This window comes from Cetorhinus maximus, chromosome 9 (genome assembly GCF_964194155.1).
Source record: "Cetorhinus maximus chromosome 9, sCetMax3.hap1.1, whole genome shotgun sequence".
Classification (NCBI taxonomy): Eukaryota; Metazoa; Chordata; class Chondrichthyes; order Lamniformes; family Cetorhinidae; genus Cetorhinus; species Cetorhinus maximus.
In genome coordinates, this window is record NC_135887.1 from 23,237,633 (window position 1) to 23,259,667 (window position 22,035).

Here is a 22,035-nt window from a genome sequence, read left to right on the forward strand (position 1 = left end):
AACAGCTACTGAGCCACACCAATCTGCAGAAGAAAAAAAGTGTCTCCTCTGATTAAAGATTAAGAGAAACCAAAACCCTTACATATTAAACCTATCATTGACGCAAGAAGTGGTGGAAGAATCAAACAAAAGGTCACACAGATAGATAACTTAACTAGAAGGTCAAATTGGTCAAAGTGCAATCCTTCAGGATGCATACCTGCGAAAAGGCAGTGTTGCTCCTTACTCCCTCCTTCCCCCTTCAGAAGGTCCAAACAATAACATCCAATGTCTCCAGATAAATCATCTGAAATTTCCTAGAGAGAATAAATGGGCAGCTGCACAAACGAAAACAATCCAGAAAAACTCCTCAGATTTTGAATCAAGAACTGTTGATTCAATGCTAAATCCTTAATGGCTGCTGGTATCAAGATAAATTCTTGTATGCTAAGGCATTTCAATGGGGCAGATCATCTTCATCCAGGGATTGTCCGTTGAGGTACTGAGGTTCCAAATGATTGGAGTTTTGGATGCCTCAGGCAAAGTTGTGCTGACCTGCCATGGGTAATCGCAGCTGAGGCACGGAGTTGCTAAATTAGCCTAATTTTCCTTGGATTCGGTAGGTCGCAGTGCAGAAGTAAAAAAGGAGAATCAGAATTTGTGCTGCTGATTGTTATCCAATAGAACTCTGTTGGAAAGACATGAGGTGAGGTGAGGGCAGAGATAAGCTCAAGTATCAAACAGCCGCCAAGCACTCAACATCTCACATGGATAATGCTTATCAGACTGAAATATCAGAAGGCCACCCCTTCACCCCAGCCTGTGACTTGTGGAAACAAACCCAGGAATAAGGCAACACCTCAGGAAATAACGGAAAATAATTGTCTTGGGGTGGGGGTGTGGGGTGCTGGGAGAATGAAAACTCTCTGATGCAAATACATATGCTTCTTCATTGCTTGTCCATTGGATTTCTTTCTCAAGACAGGCTCTCGTGAATGGAGGGGCATCGAGTGACTCCAATGTCTTTTCAAGGTAGTCGTTCATCACAGGACATGAACAACATGAAGCTCCATGCAGTCCAAGTGTGCACATCTGCTCAAGATGCCCCAAAACTCTTTACAGGCAATAAGCACTTGTGAAGCACAGTCACTATTGTTATGTAGCCAAACACAGCAGGCAATTTTGTCCAAGAAACACCAAACAAGAGGAGTGACCAGTTAGTCTGACCTTAATGGGTGCTGGTTAAGTGTGGGATGTTGTTTAGGACACTCAGAGAACTCGCTGCTCTTTGAAAGAAATACCACAAAGCTTGATAACCCCAAAACTTTAAAACATTTTGAAAACTTTACCAGAGTTGCAACAATAAAAGGAGAAAAGACGAAAAGTAGATATTGGGTCAGTGTGAGTCAGAGAATATAAAAGTCTCAAAACAGACTGGAAGCCAAATCAATGAGAAACAATTTTAAGAAATAATAGCATTTAGGAAAACTAAATGTTAGTCATTGAAGGAGTCACATCGAGTGAAATCAGTCATTTTCTCATTGTATACTATACATCCCCAGTCATAAATTCTCTCCCCACCAACCCCCCTACAGCCCCCAAGCTTGTAGTTCTCAGCTTTTTATTTTCAAGTCATAATGTGTCGTAGTAGCTGATTTGAAATGAACCGCACTATCCAGCACTGAAGAACCTAAAAATTCACAATTGTGCTAGGTAAACATGGAAATAATAAAAACAAAAGGAAATGAAATAAGGATTTCATATTTATCATGTGGAGAAATGGAATATGAAACAGAATCCAGGCCACAGTTCTGGAACATGAATTGTGAATACAGCATGCTGCCATCACATCCTTTCCTAGGAAACCATCAAATTGCTTTACCAGCAGGTGGTTCAAATACAAGGGCACATCTACAACTTGCTTTGAACATCTTCAAAATTCTTAAGATACTTGGTATGCATAAGCATATATGCATATCATCTCTCCATGACTGAAAGCTCTTCAGTTAAGTCTCTGCAATTAAGTTGGATCAGCTCAATTTTAAATAGGTGCAAGAAACACACCATTCAAAAAACACACTGCAAAACAGAAGTTCTCCATTTTCAGATTTACGAATGGTGCATATTGTGGCAGATGAAGTTCAATATGGAGAAGTGTGAGGTGATAAACTTTGGTACAAAGAACATGGAGAGACAGTACAAAATAAAGGATACTATTCTAAAGGGTGTGCAGGAGCAGGGAGACCTGGATGTATGTGTACATAAAGTGATTAAAGGTGGCAGGACAGATAGAGAGAGCTGTTTCTGAAGCATACAGTATTCTAGGCTTCATTAATAGGGGCATAGAGTTCAAGAGCAGGGAGGTTATGATGAACTTATAAAAGACACTGGTTAGACCTCAGCTGGAGTATTGTGCACAGTTCTGGGTACCACACTATAGGAAGGATGTGAACACATTGGAGAGAATGCAGAAGAGGTTTACAAGAATGGTCCCAGAGATGAGAAACTTCAGCTATGAGGATAGAGTGGAGAGGTTGGGACTGTTTTCCTTGGAAAGGAAGAGGCTAAGAGGAGACTTGAGAAGTTTTCAAAATCATGAAGGGTCGGGACAGAGTAGATGAGGAAAAACTGTTCCCACTCATAAATGGATTAAGAACCAGAGGGCACAGTTTTAAAGTGTTCTGCAAAAGAAGCAAATGCAAGGTGAGGAAAAAAACTTTTTCACACAGTGAGTAGCTAGGGTTTGGATTGTGCTGCCTGGAAGTGTGGTGGAAGCAGATTCAGATGAGGTATTCTAGAGGGCATTGGATGATTATTTAAATAGAAACAATGTGCAGGGTTACAGGGAAAAGGCAGGAGATTGGCACTAAGTTAAAATGCTCAGAGAGCCAGCGCAGACATGATAGGCCAAATGGCCTCCTCCTACACCATAACAATTCTATAATTCTGTGACTGCGCAAAATACAATGAGTTGTCTAGTTAATTGAATTCATTTTGAATACCCGAGCCAATGGACTGTCTCCAGACTGGTCCTGATCAATAAAAATCTATATTGTTGTTATTCATGTATTAATCGTTTACGTAACAAGATCACTGCCTAAAATGATATGCTGAGAATTTGAGGCGCATCCTAAAGTGCTACTTGTGGAACCATTTACCTGCTGTTCTGATGGAAGCTTCCTACTGAGAGACTTGGGCGGGGCGGGGGAGAAGGTCAATGGGACACCTGCAGCACATTTTCCTGCTGTTCTATGGTTTACTTCTCCAAGTTTTTTTAAAGGGATTAGTTTCCCCCAATTGATTAACGGGGGCAAAAAAGAGACTCCCATTCCTGGTCTTGACATCCATCAAATTAGCTGTGCCAAAAGATGCAAATATAGGGGTGCCAGGTAGGGGCAGGATTAGACTGGGAAATGATGTACTGCATGTTTGAACACCCTGCAAACATTCAATGCACAGCCTCACACATGAAGAGCAGTCACTTGAGTCAGATGCTAAACAAAATCAAAACCAGAACCAGCGGCATCCTATTGAATTTAATATGCAATAGAAACAGGACATGATAAATGAATTGTGGTTACCAGTACTGGATTTCACACAGGTCTCAGGTGGATTGCTTGAATTTCTATTTCTTTAACTGATTATAAGTTAGCCATTTCAGATCAAAATTAAAAGGGGAGTACAAGGTAAAAAAACAGATATAATAATATGTAAGGAATCAAAAACACAAACACACAGTGGACAATAAACAGTGTTGTAGCAGCAATGGGCTCGACAGGTGGGGCAACACATGCAAGTTTCTGTGAATGCTGTCTGGCATTGCAAAGAGCATGTGGGATAGCAGCATTGTGCCAGGCGAGCAGTAGGAAGTTTCCCATTAGCAGAGAAGAGGAGGGGAGAAGAGAGATAATGAAAAATAGGAGTTACTTGCTACAGGGATTGGTAAACTTTGTCTCAATGGGATTTTTTTTTTTCAATTTATAAATAGGAGCTCAGCATTTGATCTTTACTGGGAACAGGCTGCAAAATGATCACGTCATCTGAATGGTGCCAGAGATCTTCAGTATTCAAAGGATGAAGGAAAGGTGGCAGAAGTTAGTTTTATTTGGTAAACAATCCATCGGAACAGAAAGTTCAAAACACACAAATAGAAATCTTCAGGAAGTAGTTCACTTTTGCATATATTTGTGGAAGAATTAAAAACACTGTACATATTCTTTTTTCTGGAGTTTAGAGAGGGTGGGAAAGTTGTACATACACACAACAGCTATACTCTTCCCACCCCACGCCATCTCTACAAGAGAAAAGCTGCAGGAGCGACAAGACTAGAATACTGAGAACATTAAGAAACATTTTCTGTTAACATACAGAGATAAAAAAACACAATTAGACCAACAAATCCGCTCTTGCTTATTCATGTAGATTAGCAATGGATGTGAAACCAAAACCTCACACAGTATCAGGGTTGGACAGCCATTTTCTATCAACTGCCATTCCAGTATTGAGACTGGGGAAAACTTTTACTGGGTAAAATTACTGGTATGACACTGGAAAATAGTTCAGTGTGTTTCAGAGATGCAATGCTTGAGGCTAAAAGGCAAAATAGCCAATTGGTTTTTCACTAACATGTTACTCAAGTGCAATAATCAAACATCACATGTTTTACAGGGGGCCTAAGATTAATATTCTTTGTCAGATTTTTTTTTATAAAAGGAGAGATATTTTCATCAAAATATTTCTGCATTTTATAATTAAGTTTTCAGCAAAAAGCTGACAGTCCAATCATTTAATTTCTCAAAGGTTGTGTGTGTGACTGGAGGAATTTGGTTCCACGTTACCTTTCTCGGCTGTGATTAAAGGTGATCTCTTATGCAGGATTTAAGTTTTCTTTCATTCCTTCCGGAACATCAAATGATATTGAAGAATATGTCCCGTTCCAATAAAAAGATATTGCAACAAATTACCTAAAAATTACATAACAGCCAAAATATAAAGTGACCAAGTATGCAAAAACTTTTATTCCGAGTGTTCTTTTTTTTAAAAAAATCACTCAGACTTCTTCCACTCCCTTCTTCTTTTCCCCAGAGTTTAAATTTGAACTTCATGTTTTAAAACTGGAAATGAAGAATAAATACATAATGCTATGGATGGTGTGACAAAAAAAAAATGGCATTTCAGTTATTTGGTAAGCTAAATAATTTCTCAAACCACACACAAGGTAATGAATTGGTTCTCAGCAGACTATGGCGGTGCTCCTGTTCTGTGTTTTTGTAACGGCAGCAGAGCTTTGTGTTGTAAACATGTTCACAGTAGAAAGTCTACAGCATTGGAATAACATTAAAAATAAATGGAAACTGAATTTGCAAAAATGGTCACTGGCCTACAAAAATCCTGAAACGTGACAGTAGTTTTAAGGGAAAGGTTTCCAAAGAACCAAAGGTTTTTTCCAGTCCTTTGTGACATGATGTTAGCTAGCGAGTAAACAAATTAAACTTAAATTACTGGAGTTCACTGTAATCTAATATTGCAGCCAAGCAATGAAAAATTAGATGCAATTAAGTACAAGTCACATTCCTTTCACAAGGGAGAAGCGTGCCTGTTCCTGAGTAAAAGGCAAACAGAAATACTGATTGCTGGAGCAATATTTACTGCTTTGCATAAATTTAATCCACCGTCACCTTGTTCCCGCCATCATCCCACCATTGTGGGGAGCCCGATAGCTCTGCCCATTCTCCACATTTGGTATGCAATCATTTGCATCAAGTTTAATTCGAAACCTTGCATCTCATGACCCATCAAATATTACTTTACACAGCACACAATTACCTTCACATCCATTTCTCTGCGTCACCCTCTTTCAGTATTTAAAGAGAATTACAAAAGAAAACAATTCTTAAATATGAATTGCATTATGTGGAAGTGTGTCTTTGGAAAAAAGCACAATTGGGGAGTTGGGTGGGTGGGAAAAAAGGTAATTCTTGGGTGTCTCACCTCTGTGTCTGCGAGACACACCACCATGCCCAAGCCCATCCTCCAATGACGTACTGTTTCTGATCTGATCCACAGCAGCCACCTGGAACAGAAGTAAGAAACACTTCATTACCATTTCGACAGCTCTTGGATAGTTTGACAGTTCTTTGACAGCCTTGGCAATTCCAATGAGGTTACACACTTTTTAATGCACAAATCATGTCTACTTCTAACAAACCAAAAGAGCATCTGACCGCTCCTATAAGGGTACCTCATCTTTCCCAAAGGGTACCAGGATCATATCCAAAGGGATACCTAGCTATCCAAATGAATCCACAAGGTTCAGACCAGTTCTTACCTAGTCTAATCTGCGCACTACCTCATCAAAATCAGGAATGGAGGCAGCTGCTCAATTATATGGCCAGATGCTTCCATGATTCACGGATGTGCAATTTAGAAACTGTCCCCATTCCTCCTGCAAAAACGGCAGAGGCTGGATTTGGGGCTGGAACTTCTGGATTCGCATCTGTTATGACCATGGCAGATGTTAATTGCTGAGCAAACCAAATCCCAGAGGGAAACTTGGCTTACAGGCCATACCATTTTTTCTGTATTCTGAAAACAAGAAGAAAACATACTGAACTCAGCAGCAAGAGTCCAATTACACTTTTACATTTAATTTTTAAAATCCCAAAAGTTTTATTAACTAGAAAAGAAAACTTAAGCACACAAGATTACAAATACACAGTTAAGAATAGTCTTGCAAAACATTCCCCCAAAAGACTCCGTTTGGTCAGACCCACAAGTAAACACTTTCCAAGCAACTCTCCCTTATAAGTGGTTAACTATAAAAGTCCAGTGATATTACACAAGGCAACCTGCTGTAGCTTTAAAGGCATACCACACAACCTCAAACTCTCTTCTACTCTGCTGTGGAAATCCAATACTTTAGAACAAGACTGCTTTTTGCAGCCCAAGACTTTTCTAGCTTGACTGCATCTTCTCCCAGCCTAGAGCTGCTTCCAGGAGATATTCCTCACATAGACAACAGCCAATCCCTAAGCTCTCCACAGTAACTCTAATACACCTTTTTCCCCCCTTTCATCTCAGATTTCATTATTCTCACACCTCTTGGAAACTTAAATCTTTCCAAGTATACAATATTTCATGTTTATTTTGTCTCTGCTTTCGGGTCAATAAATGTAATATATCCTCTTCCGTTTACCCTTGGGACTCCTGTGAAATGCAAAAATGTTTCCTGTCACCCCTGACTTCCCTTTGATGTTCAAAGAAACTCTCAACTTATCTAAAAATGCAAATGTTAGATCCAACCTATTTACTTGTACCTCAAAGCCTCCGTAATATCTCATCACAATTGCACAGCTCCATCCTTTCATGTCTTAAACCTCCCAGACAATCCGTCTCTAGTGACTTTTCCCCAGCTTAATCAAAGTATTTACATACACAGCCTTCTTCATAGAGCAACATAATATTCCCCCCAAAAAAACATCAATTCTCACAGGTCTCTGCCGGCATTTTGCACAGATGGAGAGCCTCTCTGTTTGCGCGAAAATTCAGGCCCTAATTTCCCATTGGAATATTTCTCAGCTACTTTTAGAAATGGTTGCAGAATGACCCCAGAAAGGCCACAACTTAACTGGGTTTGAACATCTGCCCTTCAAGTGCTAAAAGGTTTCTACGCATCTTTGAATTAACGCATGCTGTTCGGGGTTAATGAGATTACAGTATTGCAGTTGGCTTGTCACCATCCACATAACATCAAAAGGAAAGATGGTTTTGGGCATTATTTTGAAATACTGTAAAAAAAATTCTCCAGGAAAAGGTCAATAAGGCACAAGTTGGAAATGGTGCTTTTACCTAATTTTTATCAACTGTCTCCAGGCCCCCAACATGGAGGTTGGATAAGACAACAACTTCCAATTACATAGCACCTTTAACATAGTAAACATCCCAAGGATTTCAAACAAAATTTAACACCAAGTCACATAACGAGATATTAGAACAGATGACCTAAAGTTTCATCAAAGAGGTAGATTTTAAGGAGTATCTTAAAAGGGGAAGAAAGGTAGAGAGGTTTGTTTGGGTGGGATTCCAGAGTTTAGGGCCTAGGTAGTTGGAAGCATTGCCACCAATGGTGGAGCTATTAAAAGGCAAGGTTGCGAGAGAGGCCAGAATTGGAAGAGCACAGAGGTCTCAAAGCATTGTAGGGCTGGAGGAGGCCAAAAAGATAGGAAAAGGCAATGCCATGGAGGTATTTAAAAACAAGGATGTCAACTTTAAAATTGAGGTCTTGCCAGATCCAGAGCCAATGTTGGGTCATTGAGACTTGGTGCCAGTTAAAATACAGGCAAAGTTTTGGATGAGCTCAAGTTTACATTGGGTGAAAGATGGGAGGCTGGCCAGGACAGCAATGGGAATATTTCAGCAGCAGATGAGTGGGAGGAGTCAGGTGATGATGATGGAGTGGATGTCGGTGGCCCTTTGTGCTGAAGTGGGTGTGTGATCGGAAGCTCATCTCGGGGTCAAATACAACACCAAGGCTATGAGCAGTCTGGTTCAGTCTCAATCAGTGATAGGGAAAGGGATGGAGTCAGTGGCTTGGGAACAGAGTTTGTGGCAGGGACCAAAGACAATGGCTTTGTTCTTCCCAATAGTTAGCTGGGAGGAAATCTCTGTTCATCCTGTTCCGGATGTCAGGATCAAATCAGGATACAACGGAAGGGTTAGGGTTAGGTGGTGGTAAAGTAAAGCTGGAAGTCACCAGCGTATAAGTAGAAACTGACACAGAAATACAAAGAAGGTGCAACCTGGAGACAGGCTCTGTGGCCCACCTTTCCATTTTGGCGTTTTCCACAAACAAACAGTTCTCATCACATATATGAGGCAGAAAGAGAACAATTTTTCTCCCCCATTCAAGATTAAGTTATTGTAATAGCTTGATTTGAGCTTCCAGGTTTTGTACATCTGGGAGAAACACAGAAGACAGGCAAAAAGGTGCAACTGGTGTTTTTACAATAATTACAAAATGTACGTTTGACATTTTAGTTCAGAGCATAGTACAGAAGTGGATTGAAGAATAAAGCACTCAAGCTCAAAATCCCTAAAATTTCAGGACACACAATAAAGATGTTCATTGTGTTCATTTGTAGACAGATTTCCTGACTGCCAGATCACTGGGGAACACAGGCCTTTACTGTGTGTTGGTATTAACTTTTAACCAATGAGATTCATTTGGTTTCAAAAATCTAACTACACGTTATGCTTGCCATTAAACAAAGCTCTTCTATGCAAAACTTCACTCAAACATATCCTGCGTTTTTCAAACACATTGCCTGTAGTACAAGACGTAAACTGACAAATATAGTTCACTGCACAGCACTCTCTACTCTCTCAGATAGACAGTGACTGATTCTTGCTGCTACTGTTAAGCGTGAAAATTGAAAATTACATTCCAGGCAAAGACATTGGAATTTCAACATGACAATCTTATTTGGTGAATCTCCACATGGCTTTCATGTCATGTTTGTAATTGTATCAAAACAGTGTGGACGAGAGAGAAGACAGTTAAAAGATTTTCAGAAAAACCTAGGTTAATATGAAACTAGGGAAACAAACTACAAATTAAACAACAACTTGCATTTATGCAGTACATTTAACATAGTCAATGTCGCAAGGTGCTTCACACCGAGCCGTATTCAGAGATATTAGAACAGAAGCGTGGCCAAAGAGTTAAGTTTTGCGAATCATTAAAAGGATTCTTGAACATCCTACTTTTTAAACAATAAAGATTACACCTCAAAGGTATTTAAGTGGCTGTGAAATGCTTCAACATGCGCTGAGATCATGAAAGGTGCTATGTAAATGCAAACTCATCTGTTTATTTTAGTCAAGGTTTTGGTCACACTTCATAATATCTCCATCTTTGCCTCTGAGCGTACGTTTTTTCTTACACCTCCCTGATAAAGTTGGCATGTTTTTATACCAAGAGCCCAAGAAAATGCTACAGAAAGTTGCAATTATATGTACCTCTCAATAAGTAGCTCTGCAATTTTATATATTTTTCAATAGAAAGCTCAAGCTCTCCTATACACTGGTTAGGAGAAAGGGGAGAAGCTTTCAATGCAAGTAAACATTAAGTGGTTCAGAAAGTCACTCCAAATTACAGCCAACAAAAGCACCTTGAAGTGTAGTTACTATTATAATACAAGAAACTTGCATTGGAATTCAATTTGCACACAGCAAGGTCCCATGAACAGTAATGTGAAAAAGACCAGATAATCAGTTCTAAGTGATTTTAGATGAGGGATAAATGTTGGCCAGCAGAACTTGTAGTGGTAGTGGAAATAAGGGATCTTAAACAAATATCCAAGAAGTGTTTGTTACACATCTGTTTAATGACTGATCTGAAAGATGGCACCTCCAACAGTGCAACAATCTCTATACAACAAGACTCGATCACTCTTCATTGGCTGGACTCTGCAACATAAGCAAGCCTAACTTTCTTATCCCTGAAGCAGGATGAGCCTGCAGTTCTGGCATCTGAATGAAGGACCCGGTCTCACTGGGTGCACCAATTTAATAACATCGTAGTCGGTGACTATCCCTTAATTCAAGGATGAAGTCTTCTCAAGGTTGTGAGTTTGTGCCATGGGTCTTCAAGGGACTTGAACAGGCAGATTCTTAACTCACATACATTTGGGTACATGGAGCAGGATGTCCCACAAGACAGTGGGATCCAGAGTGCAGTATTTGCTTTTTTTGCTTTTTTTCTCTGCCACTGATCTGCCTCGTCGTTAAGGCATTGTACATACGAACATACAAATTAATTAGGAGCAGGAGTAGGCCATTCAGCCCCTCAAGCCTGCTCTGCCATTTGATAAGATCATGGCTGATTTGACTGTGGCCTCAACTTCACTTTCCTGTCCACTCCCTATACCCTTTGACTTGCTTAACAATCAAAAATCTAACTAACTCAGTTTAAAAATATTCAAATGGACCAGTCTTCACGAGAATTCCACAGACTAACCTCAAGAAAATAATTTCTCATCTCCATCCTAAATAGTAGACCCCTTATTTTTAAACTGTATCCTCTAGATCTAGTCTCTCTCACAAAGGGAAACAGCCTCTCAGTATCCATCCTGTCCAGGCCCCTCAGAATCTTATATATTTCAACAGGATCACATCGCAGTCTTCTAAACTCCAATAGATACAGGCCCAGCCTGTCCAACCTTTCTTCATAAGATAACTGATTCCAGGGATGCAGGGGTTAAGTGAACCTTCTCTGAATTATTTCTAATGATATTATATAATTTCTCAAGTAGAGAGATCCAAACTGTACACAGTGCTCCAGATGTGGTTAAACTTACCTACTTTTATATTCCATTCCCCCTGCAATAAATGACAACATTCCATTTGCCTTCCTAATCACTTGCTTTACCTCCATGCTGACTTTTTGTGATTCATGTACCAGGACAATCAGGTCCCTCTGCACTGCAGAGTTCTGCAATCCCTCTCCATTTAAATAGTATACTGTTTTTCTTTTCTTCCTGCCAAGGTGGACAAGTTCACATTTTCCCACATTATACTACATCTGCCAAATTTTTGCCCACTCACTTAACAAATCTATGTCCATCAGAAGATTCCTTATGTTCTCTTCACAGCTTACTTTCCTGCCTATGTTGTGTCATCAGCAAATTTAGCAACCATACATTCGGTCCCTTCAACCAAGTCATTGATATAAATTGTAAATAGTTGAAGCCCCAGCACTGATCCCTATGGCACTCCACTCGTCACATCTTGCCAACCAAAAAGTGACCCATTTATGCCTATTGTTTCCTGCTGGCGGGCATTCACATTTCTCACATTGTACTCCGTTTGTCAATTTTTGCCCGCTAACTTAACCTATCTAAATCCCTTTGTAGACTCATATGGCCTCCTTGAGTCAACAGCAAATTTAGCAACTATACTTTCAGTCCCTTCATCCAAGTCATTTATATATATTGTAAATAGTTGAGGCCCCAGCACTGATCCCTGTGGCACTCCATTAGTTACCACTTGCCAACCCAAAAACGACCTATTTATCCCTATTCTCTGCTTCCTGCAATCAAACCTCTATCCATGATAATATGTTACCCCTTACATCATGAGCTTTAATTTGTGCAGTAACGTTTGATGTGGCACCTTGTCAAATGCCTTCTGGAAATCTAAGTACCATTACATCTACAGGTTCCCCTATATCCACTTAATTGTTATGTCCTCAAAGAACTCTAATATACAAGTCAAACATGATTTCCTTTTCACAAAACCATGTTGACTCTGCCTGGTTACATTAAGATTTTTTAAGTGCCCTGTTTTAACCTCCTTAATAATAGATTCCAGCATTTTCCCTATGACAGATGTTAGGCCAACTGGCCTGTAGTTTCCTGCTTTCTGTCTCCTTCCTTTCTTGAATAGAGGAGTTACATCTGCTCTTTTTCCAATCTGATGGGGTCTTTCCAAAATCAAGGTAATTTTGGAAAATTACAACCAATGTATCTACTATCTCAGCAGCCACTTCTTTTAAGACTCTTGGATGCAGGCCATCAGGTCCTGGGGACTTGTCAGCCTTTAGTCCTAATGGTTTTCTCAGCACCCTTTCCCTAGTGATTGTAATTGTTTCAAGCTCCTCCCTCCCTTTCGCCTCTTGATTTACAATCATTTCTGGGATGTTACTTGTGTCTTCTACAGTGAAGGCAGACACAAATATCTGTTCAATGCATCCACCATTTCCTTATTTCCTGTTAATAATTTCCCAGGCTCACTCTCTAGAAAACCCATGTTCACTTCAGTTACTCTTTTTCTTAAATACTGTAGAAACTTACTATTTTTATATTCTTAGCTAACTTTCTCTCGTACTCTATTTTCTCCCCCTCCTTAATACTTTTTTAGCCATTCTTTGGACAGAATTTAAAAACCAGAAAACTTCTGACCTGCCACTAATCTTCACAGAACTGTACATTGTTTCTTTCAATTTGATACTATATTTAACTTACTTAGTTAGCCATGGATGGTGCAATCATCTCCTGGAGTCTCTCTCTCACTGGAATGTGCTTTTGCTGAGTGTAATAAAATATCTCCTTAAATGTTTGACATTGCATTTCTACTGACCTACTCCTTCACCTATTTTCCCAGTTCACCTTAGCCTGCTCCATCTTCATACCCTTGTAATCACCTTTAAGTTTAATACACGAGTTGTAGACCCACTCTTCTCTCCCTCAAACTAAATGTGAAGTTCAATCATGTTATGATCACTGCTACCTAGAGGCTCCTTTACAATGAGGTCATTAATTAATCCTGCCTCATTGTACATTGTGACTCAAAGCATGATGCAGCTTGATGGACAAGTTGCCGTCATTCTGAACAATTGGTGGTAAGCTCACAGTCATCAATGTCAATGCTGCTGCACTTCATATAGAGCATTACAGACACTGAACACACAGAACCAGTCCCCATTAAAAGAATAAAAGTGGGCAGCTAAACAGATACAATTTCCCCAAGGCTTAGTTTAATGCGAAGATAATAGTGTCAGTATGGTACTGTGGCTTTTCCTAATCTCAATTTCTGTTCTTATAGAACTCATGTTATCAGAACATTCGAATGGAGAACTTCCCCTTCAGAACTGCAGACTACAACAATTCATAGACACGAAACTCGTGAGCTTGTTGCAAAACTAGATAATCCAATCCATTTGCATCTCTCAAATGCAGGTTTTTGCAGCTAAGTCAGTCCATTTGTGTACCTTTTCAGGAACATACCCTTCAACATAGCCAATTACTGAAGATTACCCTGTTCCAAATAATTCTCTTAGTTAAGTGCTGTCATCAGTCACCTATCTCCCACTCACCACCTTCATTCTCTCAGCAATGCTTCTGTTAAGTGTTTGTGCGACCAGATTCCATAATTCCTATAATTGTGCTGAGAGACCTCCTCGCCAAACAAAAGGAGGATTTATTTTCAAGTACTGTAAACTGAAATCAAAATCAGGTTCAGCTACACACAGTAAACCTCTGCAGATTCTGGAGCAATACTAACCAATCACTATATTATTATTTAGCAAATTTGCTTTGTAAATATGCAACTGTACAAACAAGACAGTGAAAAGGCTAAAAGTAGCAGATTATATTGATAAAAGAATTTAGCATCCAAAGCATCCATGTTGTGGGGCAAGGAATGGGTGGGGGAGGGGCGAATGGAAGTGAGGAGGAGGAAAATTACAACCCTTGAGTCACACCTACAATCACTGCCTGAGCGCAGAAAAAGATTGTTGCAGAGACAGCCAGTCCTGAATATCAAATCATAAGCACAGAGATGGAATGAGCTAGAGTATTTCTTCATCAATCCCCAAGGGTAATTAGGGTTGGGCAATAAATGCTAGCAATGCCCACATCTCATAATCAAATAAAAAAAGGCACTATCCAGGACAGGTGTGGGGAAAGGAGCTTACAGCATTTGGTCACAGAGTCACTTACAGCACAAAAGGAGGCCATTCGGCGCACTGAGTCCATGCCAGCTCTCTGTGGGGCAATCCAGTCAGTCCCATTCCCATGCTCAGTCCCTATGGTGCTGCAAGTTTATTTCCAAGTGCCTATCGAATTTCTTTTTTAAAAAATTACTGATCATCTCTGCAACCACCACCTCATGCGCAGCGAGTTCCAGATCATTACCACTCATAGCGTAAAAAAACTCTTCCTCATATTCCCCCTGCATCTCTTGCCCAAAACCTTATATCTGTGTCCCTAACCCTTGTACCATCAACTGATGGGAAGTTTTTCCTTTTCCACCATATCCAAGCCTGTCATAATCTCCCCATAACCTCCTTTGCTGAAAGCATAGGTTTACAAAGTGAGGAGCCTGGATTCTTGGAGCACTACGAGGTAATCTCTGGGGCTATCTGGAGTTGTTTGATTTTGGTCTATCTATTTTTCTGCATTTGTTCACTTAGCAGCCCTTTCAGTTGTGGCTCACACTGATTTATTTTTAAATCTGCAACATTAGCAGTTTTCCTTTGATGAGCTGATGCTGTATTTTGGTAGTTTATGGATCCACATGAGTGTTGCAGGGGAAGACTCCAATCATATAAAGTCTAAAAAACACTAACTTAGACAGGGGGGGGGGGGGGAGAGAGACAGACACACCGTGTTTGGTGGAATAATGGTGTCGAATTGCGCACACACCTCCCCTCACCTGCTAGAAATACACAGCTACATATGTTGGCACCTTTAAACTGTCGTAATTCAAACAGCAGAAACAGATAAGTGACTCGACATGAATGCATGTTCAGAGTGACACTTGAACTACCGATTTTTAAGCTTCAGGTTGATGTTTTATTCATGTGCTAGAAGTTACTTTGCAATTTGGCAAGGAAGCTTATCTGAAGAAGTTATGGGTCATGGTATTGATTTTCCATACCTTTGAATTAATTAATCAAAAAAGCAAAATACTGTGGATGCGGGGAATTTGAAATAAAAACAGAAAAGAAAATACAGTTCTGAAGAGTCATATTCGACTCGCAACGTTAACTCTGTTTCTTTCTCTCTCCACAGACACTGCCAGACCTGCTGAGGATTTCCAGCTTCTGTTTGTATTAATAATTAATCAACCTTGGACAAACCAGCAGACATCTAAAGGGAAGGGACTGAGACACATATTGGTGCATTAATATGAACAAAAGATTCACTGCCAAGTGGTCCCATTTGCTTTTATTTACTTTAGTTAGATTTCCCCTCCCTCCCACCCCACCCAAATACAATCCTGTCCTTTTTAATATTTCACAATCTCATCCTAAGAGCAATACCATACCATTGAGGTTCATAAGCAGATACTGCATCATAAGATACTCAAAGTTATTTCAGAGCCATCAACCAGAATCAGGGAAATAGAAAGGAGATTTATGATAAGGAAAGCAAAGAACGATTGCATAAACACAGGTGATCTAATGTATAATCAAAGAGCCAAGTTTTAAGGAATGTCTTAAAAGGAGCAGAGGAAGGGGGAGAGACAAAGAGAGGAAGTTCCAGAGCTTGGAGTCTAGGTAGCTGAAGGAACAACTAATGTCAAGGCAAAGGGATTAGAGGATGCCCAGGTGACCAGAGGAATGCAAAGTTCTCGGAAGGTGGCCAGAGCATATCAAAGAGTTACAGTTGGGTAATGTCATGAAGGATTTAAATACAGGAATAAGAATTCTGAATGAAGTGTTGGGAGACCAGCAGCCAATGTAGTCCAGCAAGCACAGGAGTGATGGGTGACAGGAGCTTGGTGCAAATTAACATATGGGTATCAGCCTTTATGAGCTGAAGTTTATGGAGGGTAGAAAGGCAGGAACGCATTGGAATAGACAAGTCTGGAGGTAAAGGTATGGATTAGAGTTTCAGCAGCAGAAGCAAAAGCAAAGACTCTCAATCTGGAAGTAGACAGTCTTTGTAATGCAGACAATTTGGGGCTCCCAAGCTCAGTATAGGGTGAAATTGGATGCTAAGATTGCAAACAGCCTGGTTCAATCATAGACTTGGAGGGGTAATGGAATCAGGGTGGGGGTGATGGAGTCTCCCATCCAGTTGATGGATGACCCTCAGTTGTCAGGGGTGTGCATAATCTGGAGCGCTTGTATCACTGCATACATTGAGCTGGAAGCCAAATGAGGCAGATAAATGAGATACCTTACATGCCAGGTGCATGGTGGTCAGATCTTGCAGCATCAAATCCAATCAGACTTGGCAAATGTGCTGCCATTGCTGTCTATCAATGGCTCTGCTGTCTCATGTGTCAGGGTTAATACTACAAGATTTGAAGCAAAATGTTATGAACCTGCCATAAGGAAATGTTTACAATTTACAGGTTCTACACTTACAGTCCCGATCTGTTACTTGTTCACCTATTGGCCTGACTCAAACTCAGAACTCTTCAAGCGGTCCTCAACTTCCCAAAACTGCAAGGCACAGATTTTCAAATTAATTACCTCTTCCATTACAATACACACTGAACTCCAATTGTATACTTCAAAAAAATATGAACACGAGACATGTTCCTGCACACAGTATTCATTCTACATTTGTTCTTCAACAAGAACATTTTTGTCCCTTCATCTTCCTTGGTCCTCAGAATAAAGGACAGGCCACTTAAGACTGAGATGAGGAAGAATTTCTTCACTCACAGGGTGGTGAATCTTTGGAATTCTCTATCCCAGAGGGCTGTGGAAGCTCAGTCATTGAGTATGTTGAAGGCAGAGGTCAATAGATTTCTAGATACTAATGACATTAAGGGATATAGGGATATCACAGGAAAATGGCTCTGAGGTAGGTGATCAGACATGATCTAGTTGAAAGATGAAGCAGGCTTGAGGGGCCAAATGGCCTACTCCTCCTATTTTCCTCTTGCCAAGCAACAATTTGCAGGCAATCTACTCAAAAGGTAGATGGAGACCTGAGGGTGTAGTCACAGCTTGCCGTGTTATTTAAAGCCAAATATCACCCTAAGCTGGAATACTGCCAGAGGTGGCTCCATTCCTGGGATGAAGGGCTTATCTTATGAAGAAAGGTTGAATAGGTTGGGCCTATACTCATTGGAGTTTAGGAGAATGAAAGGTGATCTTATTTAAACATATAAGATCCTGAGGGGACTTGATAGGGTAGATACCAGGAGGATGTTTTCACTTGTGGAGGACACTAGAACTAGGGGACACTTCTTCTCCGATGATCGTTGGTATGTGGAATTCTCTTCCCCAGAGGAGTGGGGGCTGGGTCATTGAATGTATTCAAGGCAGAGTTAGACAAACATTGGACAGACAAGGAGTCAAGGGTTATTGGGGGTAGCAAACAGGGAAGTGGAGTTGAGACACAACCAGATCAGCCATGATCTTATTGAATGGCGGAACAGACTCGAAGAGCCAAATGGCTTACTCCTGCTCCTAAATCCTATGTTCTAAAAGCTCATGCCCACTGGAAAGTTGACAGGCAACCTATCCTGCAGTGCTAGCCTCCAACCACAACTCCTCTAGAAAACTTGCCCTGTCTCTGTTGTGTTAACACTGCGATGGGCAATGATGACTTTTTACTCATTCCCACTAAAGTGAAAATAATCCGGGATGGATTTATGAGATATATATACTTGCTCTTTCCATGTTGAAATCATAATATTGCACCCTCTCCGAACTCAAATTCATGATTTCCAAGGGCTTGTGGAACTTTGCACCTTTCTCAGTCTTCCTGATCCCCAACAATCTACAGGCTTTTAGTGCCCGAGTTTAACATTACCTAAGCACTACTTCTTAATTTACCTTCATTCCTATTCTTTTCTACCTCAATTACTTCCTACACAGCCAGTTTGGTTGAGGTTCTGTGCTGCAGGTCATACGCATTTTACAAATTACAGATGTTACTATGATAGGCTATGCTATCGCCTATGTAGACAGTTGATAGCATGGGAGAAGTCTGTAAAAGATTTAGCAATAGCCATGAACTGATTACAGGTGGAGCTTTAATTAGCTTCTCTCAGATATTAAAACAATAAAATATTCCAGCCACAAGATACCCCTCTGTTTGCACTTAGAGGTGGTTCAAAGAATGTTAGTCGGCAATTGTTAGTCTTCCAACGAAGGTAGATTTATCGTTGCTTAAACCATCGTTAACAGTTTTCATTTGATTGTGAAATAGAAAAATTAAGAAAGGCAGCAAAATTCTTAAATTTAACTACAGGCTATTCTAGTTGAGTGCTGAATGTAAGCCTATGGTGTTTGTTTTTTTTTTGCCCAGAGCACGAACCCACCAACTGTAACTTAAAGTTCTTCCATAAAGTGACAAAAGATGGGAAAAAAGGTGAGAATCTGGATGCGATGTACTTAAGATCTTTTGTAAATCAATCAACTGAGGGGAGATGGTACCATAGTGGTAATATCACTGGATTAGAAATGCAGAGGCACAGGCTAATGGGCAACTGGTGGAATTTAAATTCAATGCATAAATCTCAGTAATGGTGACCATGAACTATCATCGATTGTTGTAAAAGCCCATCTGGTTCACTAATGCCCTTTAGGGAAGGAAATCTGCCAGTGATGTTCACATCCCATGAAAGAATCAAAAACATCAACAGTGTATCTCAGGAAACGACTGCAGACATGGCAGGGTAGGGCTGAAAGTTGCTTGGAAATAGAAGACAGACGTCTTTACGAATGGGAAATATTCTGGATAGAGAGGTGTGGAGTGGAGTTCTGCAGAGACCAGTGTTGGGATCAGCACTCCCAACATTTTCATACATGACCTGGAACTAGTAATTATTGCTCCAACATTGGTATCATCTGCCTAAGTGGTCAGATTAGTTAATATGATGGAGGATGAGGCAAAATTACAGGAGGACCTGAATTGCCTGGGGATGTATTTTAAATGCAATTCCCGATAAACGATATAAACCTTCTGCCAATAACTTCCACCTAACGGATTCTCAGGCCAAACTTAATTATTTTACAAAATTCTAATTCTAAGCCCTAATTGGTACAAGAAGCAACAAAAGCCACTTTATATTCTGGTTCCATGTTAGAAGTCTTTATGACCATGTGCAAAGTTTAATGAAACTAAATTTAAATACATAATTTTTAAACTCTGTTCTTCCTATCCAGAGTGCACAATGGTCCAAATCTCTCCCCAGTTGAACTGGACAGCACGGTTCATAATAAAAGTTACATGTTGGAGGCGATATCTCAAAGTTTTAAACAACCCAAGGTTATGGCTCAGTAAATTCAACTGTTTACAGTTCACTGGCAACACAGAGCATGTTGTCGTTTTAAAAGGGATTCATGTGGTTCCTTTTATTCCATCCTCTCAGAAGAAAAATGATAAGCCGAGCTCAGGCTTTATGGAGCAAGGCCATTAACTTTATTGAGCTCCTTTTCCAGCAGTCACTGAGCTGATTTGGCAGAAAGCAAGGGGAAAATACATTGATGCCAGTCTTCTAACATGTGATAGCCTTCTTGTGCAATATTCGCAATTCAAACCACTTTCACTAGGCTAATGACAGACTTGTAACCACCAGTATTTCATCCAACTATTGCAATAGCTCAAAATATTCTCTCCATACAAGTTGAGAATAACATCTATAATTAAACTGCTGGGCACTTTTCAAGTGAAGTACAAGTACGTGCATATCTTATGTTGGACAAAAGTCTCCACTCACTTTACTGAAATGCTCATTCTAAGACTATTAATAGAAGACTGTTGATAGAAACGAGGGAAAGGTTGAACATAAAAATATTAACAACGCTACAAATCAGAAACAGCAACAGTCCGTGGTGGAGAGAATTGAGAGTACATGAACATTGCAATGGATAGGTTATGTTGTCCCCTCTTTTACTCCTGCAGCCCAAACCATGCACTACTCCACTCCCCACTTGCCCCCAATAGTCAACCTGAACCTTCACACAATCCTACATTTCATCTGTGGCACTATTTTTATACATTTAAAAATATAAAAGGTCTCAAAAATATACTTATACAGAAATAGTTAGCTGGTTAATGATTGCAACAGAGCCTCCTTTTCCTCACACCATGGCAAAACAGACTGCAATTAAAGTTGATCTGTAAATAATCACTTCCTCACCAGGTGAGATCAGCAATTTACTAGCTGTGGTAATCAGTGACATGCAGCACTGCCACACCAGCCCATGGCCTTAGGCTTTGGTACACAGTGTCAGATAACTTTAAGGTTGCCACTTCTCTGATATACCTCAGAAATCAGTAAAGGGAAGGGTTTGCACTGGTATAGTGCCTTTCACAATCTCAGGGGTAAGCACTTTACAGCCAATGAAGTATAGTCACTGCTGTAATGTAGGGAAATGCAGCAGCCAAATTGTGCACAGCAAGATCCCACACAGCAGAGATATATTACCAGATACTCTGTTTTAAATAATATTACTTGATGCTGGGAGAACCCCCTTGTGCATTATTAAGTAGTGTATGGAATCTTTTACATTGACCCAAGAGCACAGGCCATTCAACACATCAGCGGAAAAACAGCACTGCCCACACTGCAGCACTCCCCCAGTACTGCACCACAGTGTTCAACCTAGGTGCTCACGTCATTGGAAAGGAACTTGAACCCACAGCGTTCTGACAGAGGTGAGTGGGCTGCCTAACACAGCTGGCTTTGTCAGGGGCATGGAAGTGGGCATGAGGATAATATCTTCAAGTAGACCTGATAACTTTAAAAAGAATCTTCACCTGGCGTTACAATAGAGCCAAAATTCACACCCAGTGAATTTCAGATAACAAAGGAGGCCTTGCTTCATTCGCCAAACAGCTATACACGTTGGGTACCCAATTTACAATAGGGTTTGCCTCAGACAGTAAACACTTTATTTAGAGAAAACATTTCTGTAACATAACAGATGCAATTATCTAAGCACTTAACTGGAACAAGCCAGCTAACGCTAGACTGTTTATGGTCAAATTCAAAGACTGTAATACCCACATCTAGGGCACTGGATGACGCTGAAACTTCCTGCACTGTACAATGCCCCTGCTAATGTGGTTTATGGTTGAGCGCAGTCCAAAAGAAGATTGATTACTTAAACATCAAAACTGTCAGCAGCCATCTGTTTCAGATCTGCCAACAGAATTTAAGAGCCATGACTTGGGAATAGTATTTTCATGTTATGGGCTGGGTTTTCCACTCCATCCCCAACATCCACACTTCTCTCATCAAATTTTCTTTCCTCTCACAGAGGCGGCAATTCTTTGCTGTGATCTCGTTCAATAGGTGGAAACCCAAACACTATTCTTCACATGTCTCATCTTTACAGCGAATGCTCTCAAGCTCCATCGATGGTGGTGAGAACATGGGGTTTGAAGCTTAGCTCATGGTCAAATAGAACACATCATCATCAGCAACAACTTGCAGTTATGCAGCACCTTTAATATAGTAAAATGTTTCAAGGGGCTTCACATCACAGTGGCAAAATAATACTTGACACCGAGCTACATGAGGAGGTATTAGGGTTCTGCCCACACTGCAGCACTCCCCCAGTACTGCACCACAGTGTTC

The 22,035-nt window shown here is 40.4% G+C and overlaps 1 protein-coding gene across 3 annotated transcripts in view; it reads right to left on the reverse strand.

The window, feature by feature from the left end:
- Positions 1–22,035, reverse strand: part of LOC144684472 (flotillin-2) — a 97,780-nt gene that overhangs the window by 59,797 nt on the left and 15,948 nt on the right. For all 3 annotated transcript variants that reach the window (XM_078548287.1, XM_078548288.1, XM_078548286.1), the window contains exon 2: positions 5,971–6,052. In XM_078548287.1, the coding sequence (XP_078404413.1) occupies positions 5,971–6,052 (82 nt within the window). The remainder of the gene's footprint in view (positions 1–5,970; positions 6,053–22,035) is intronic.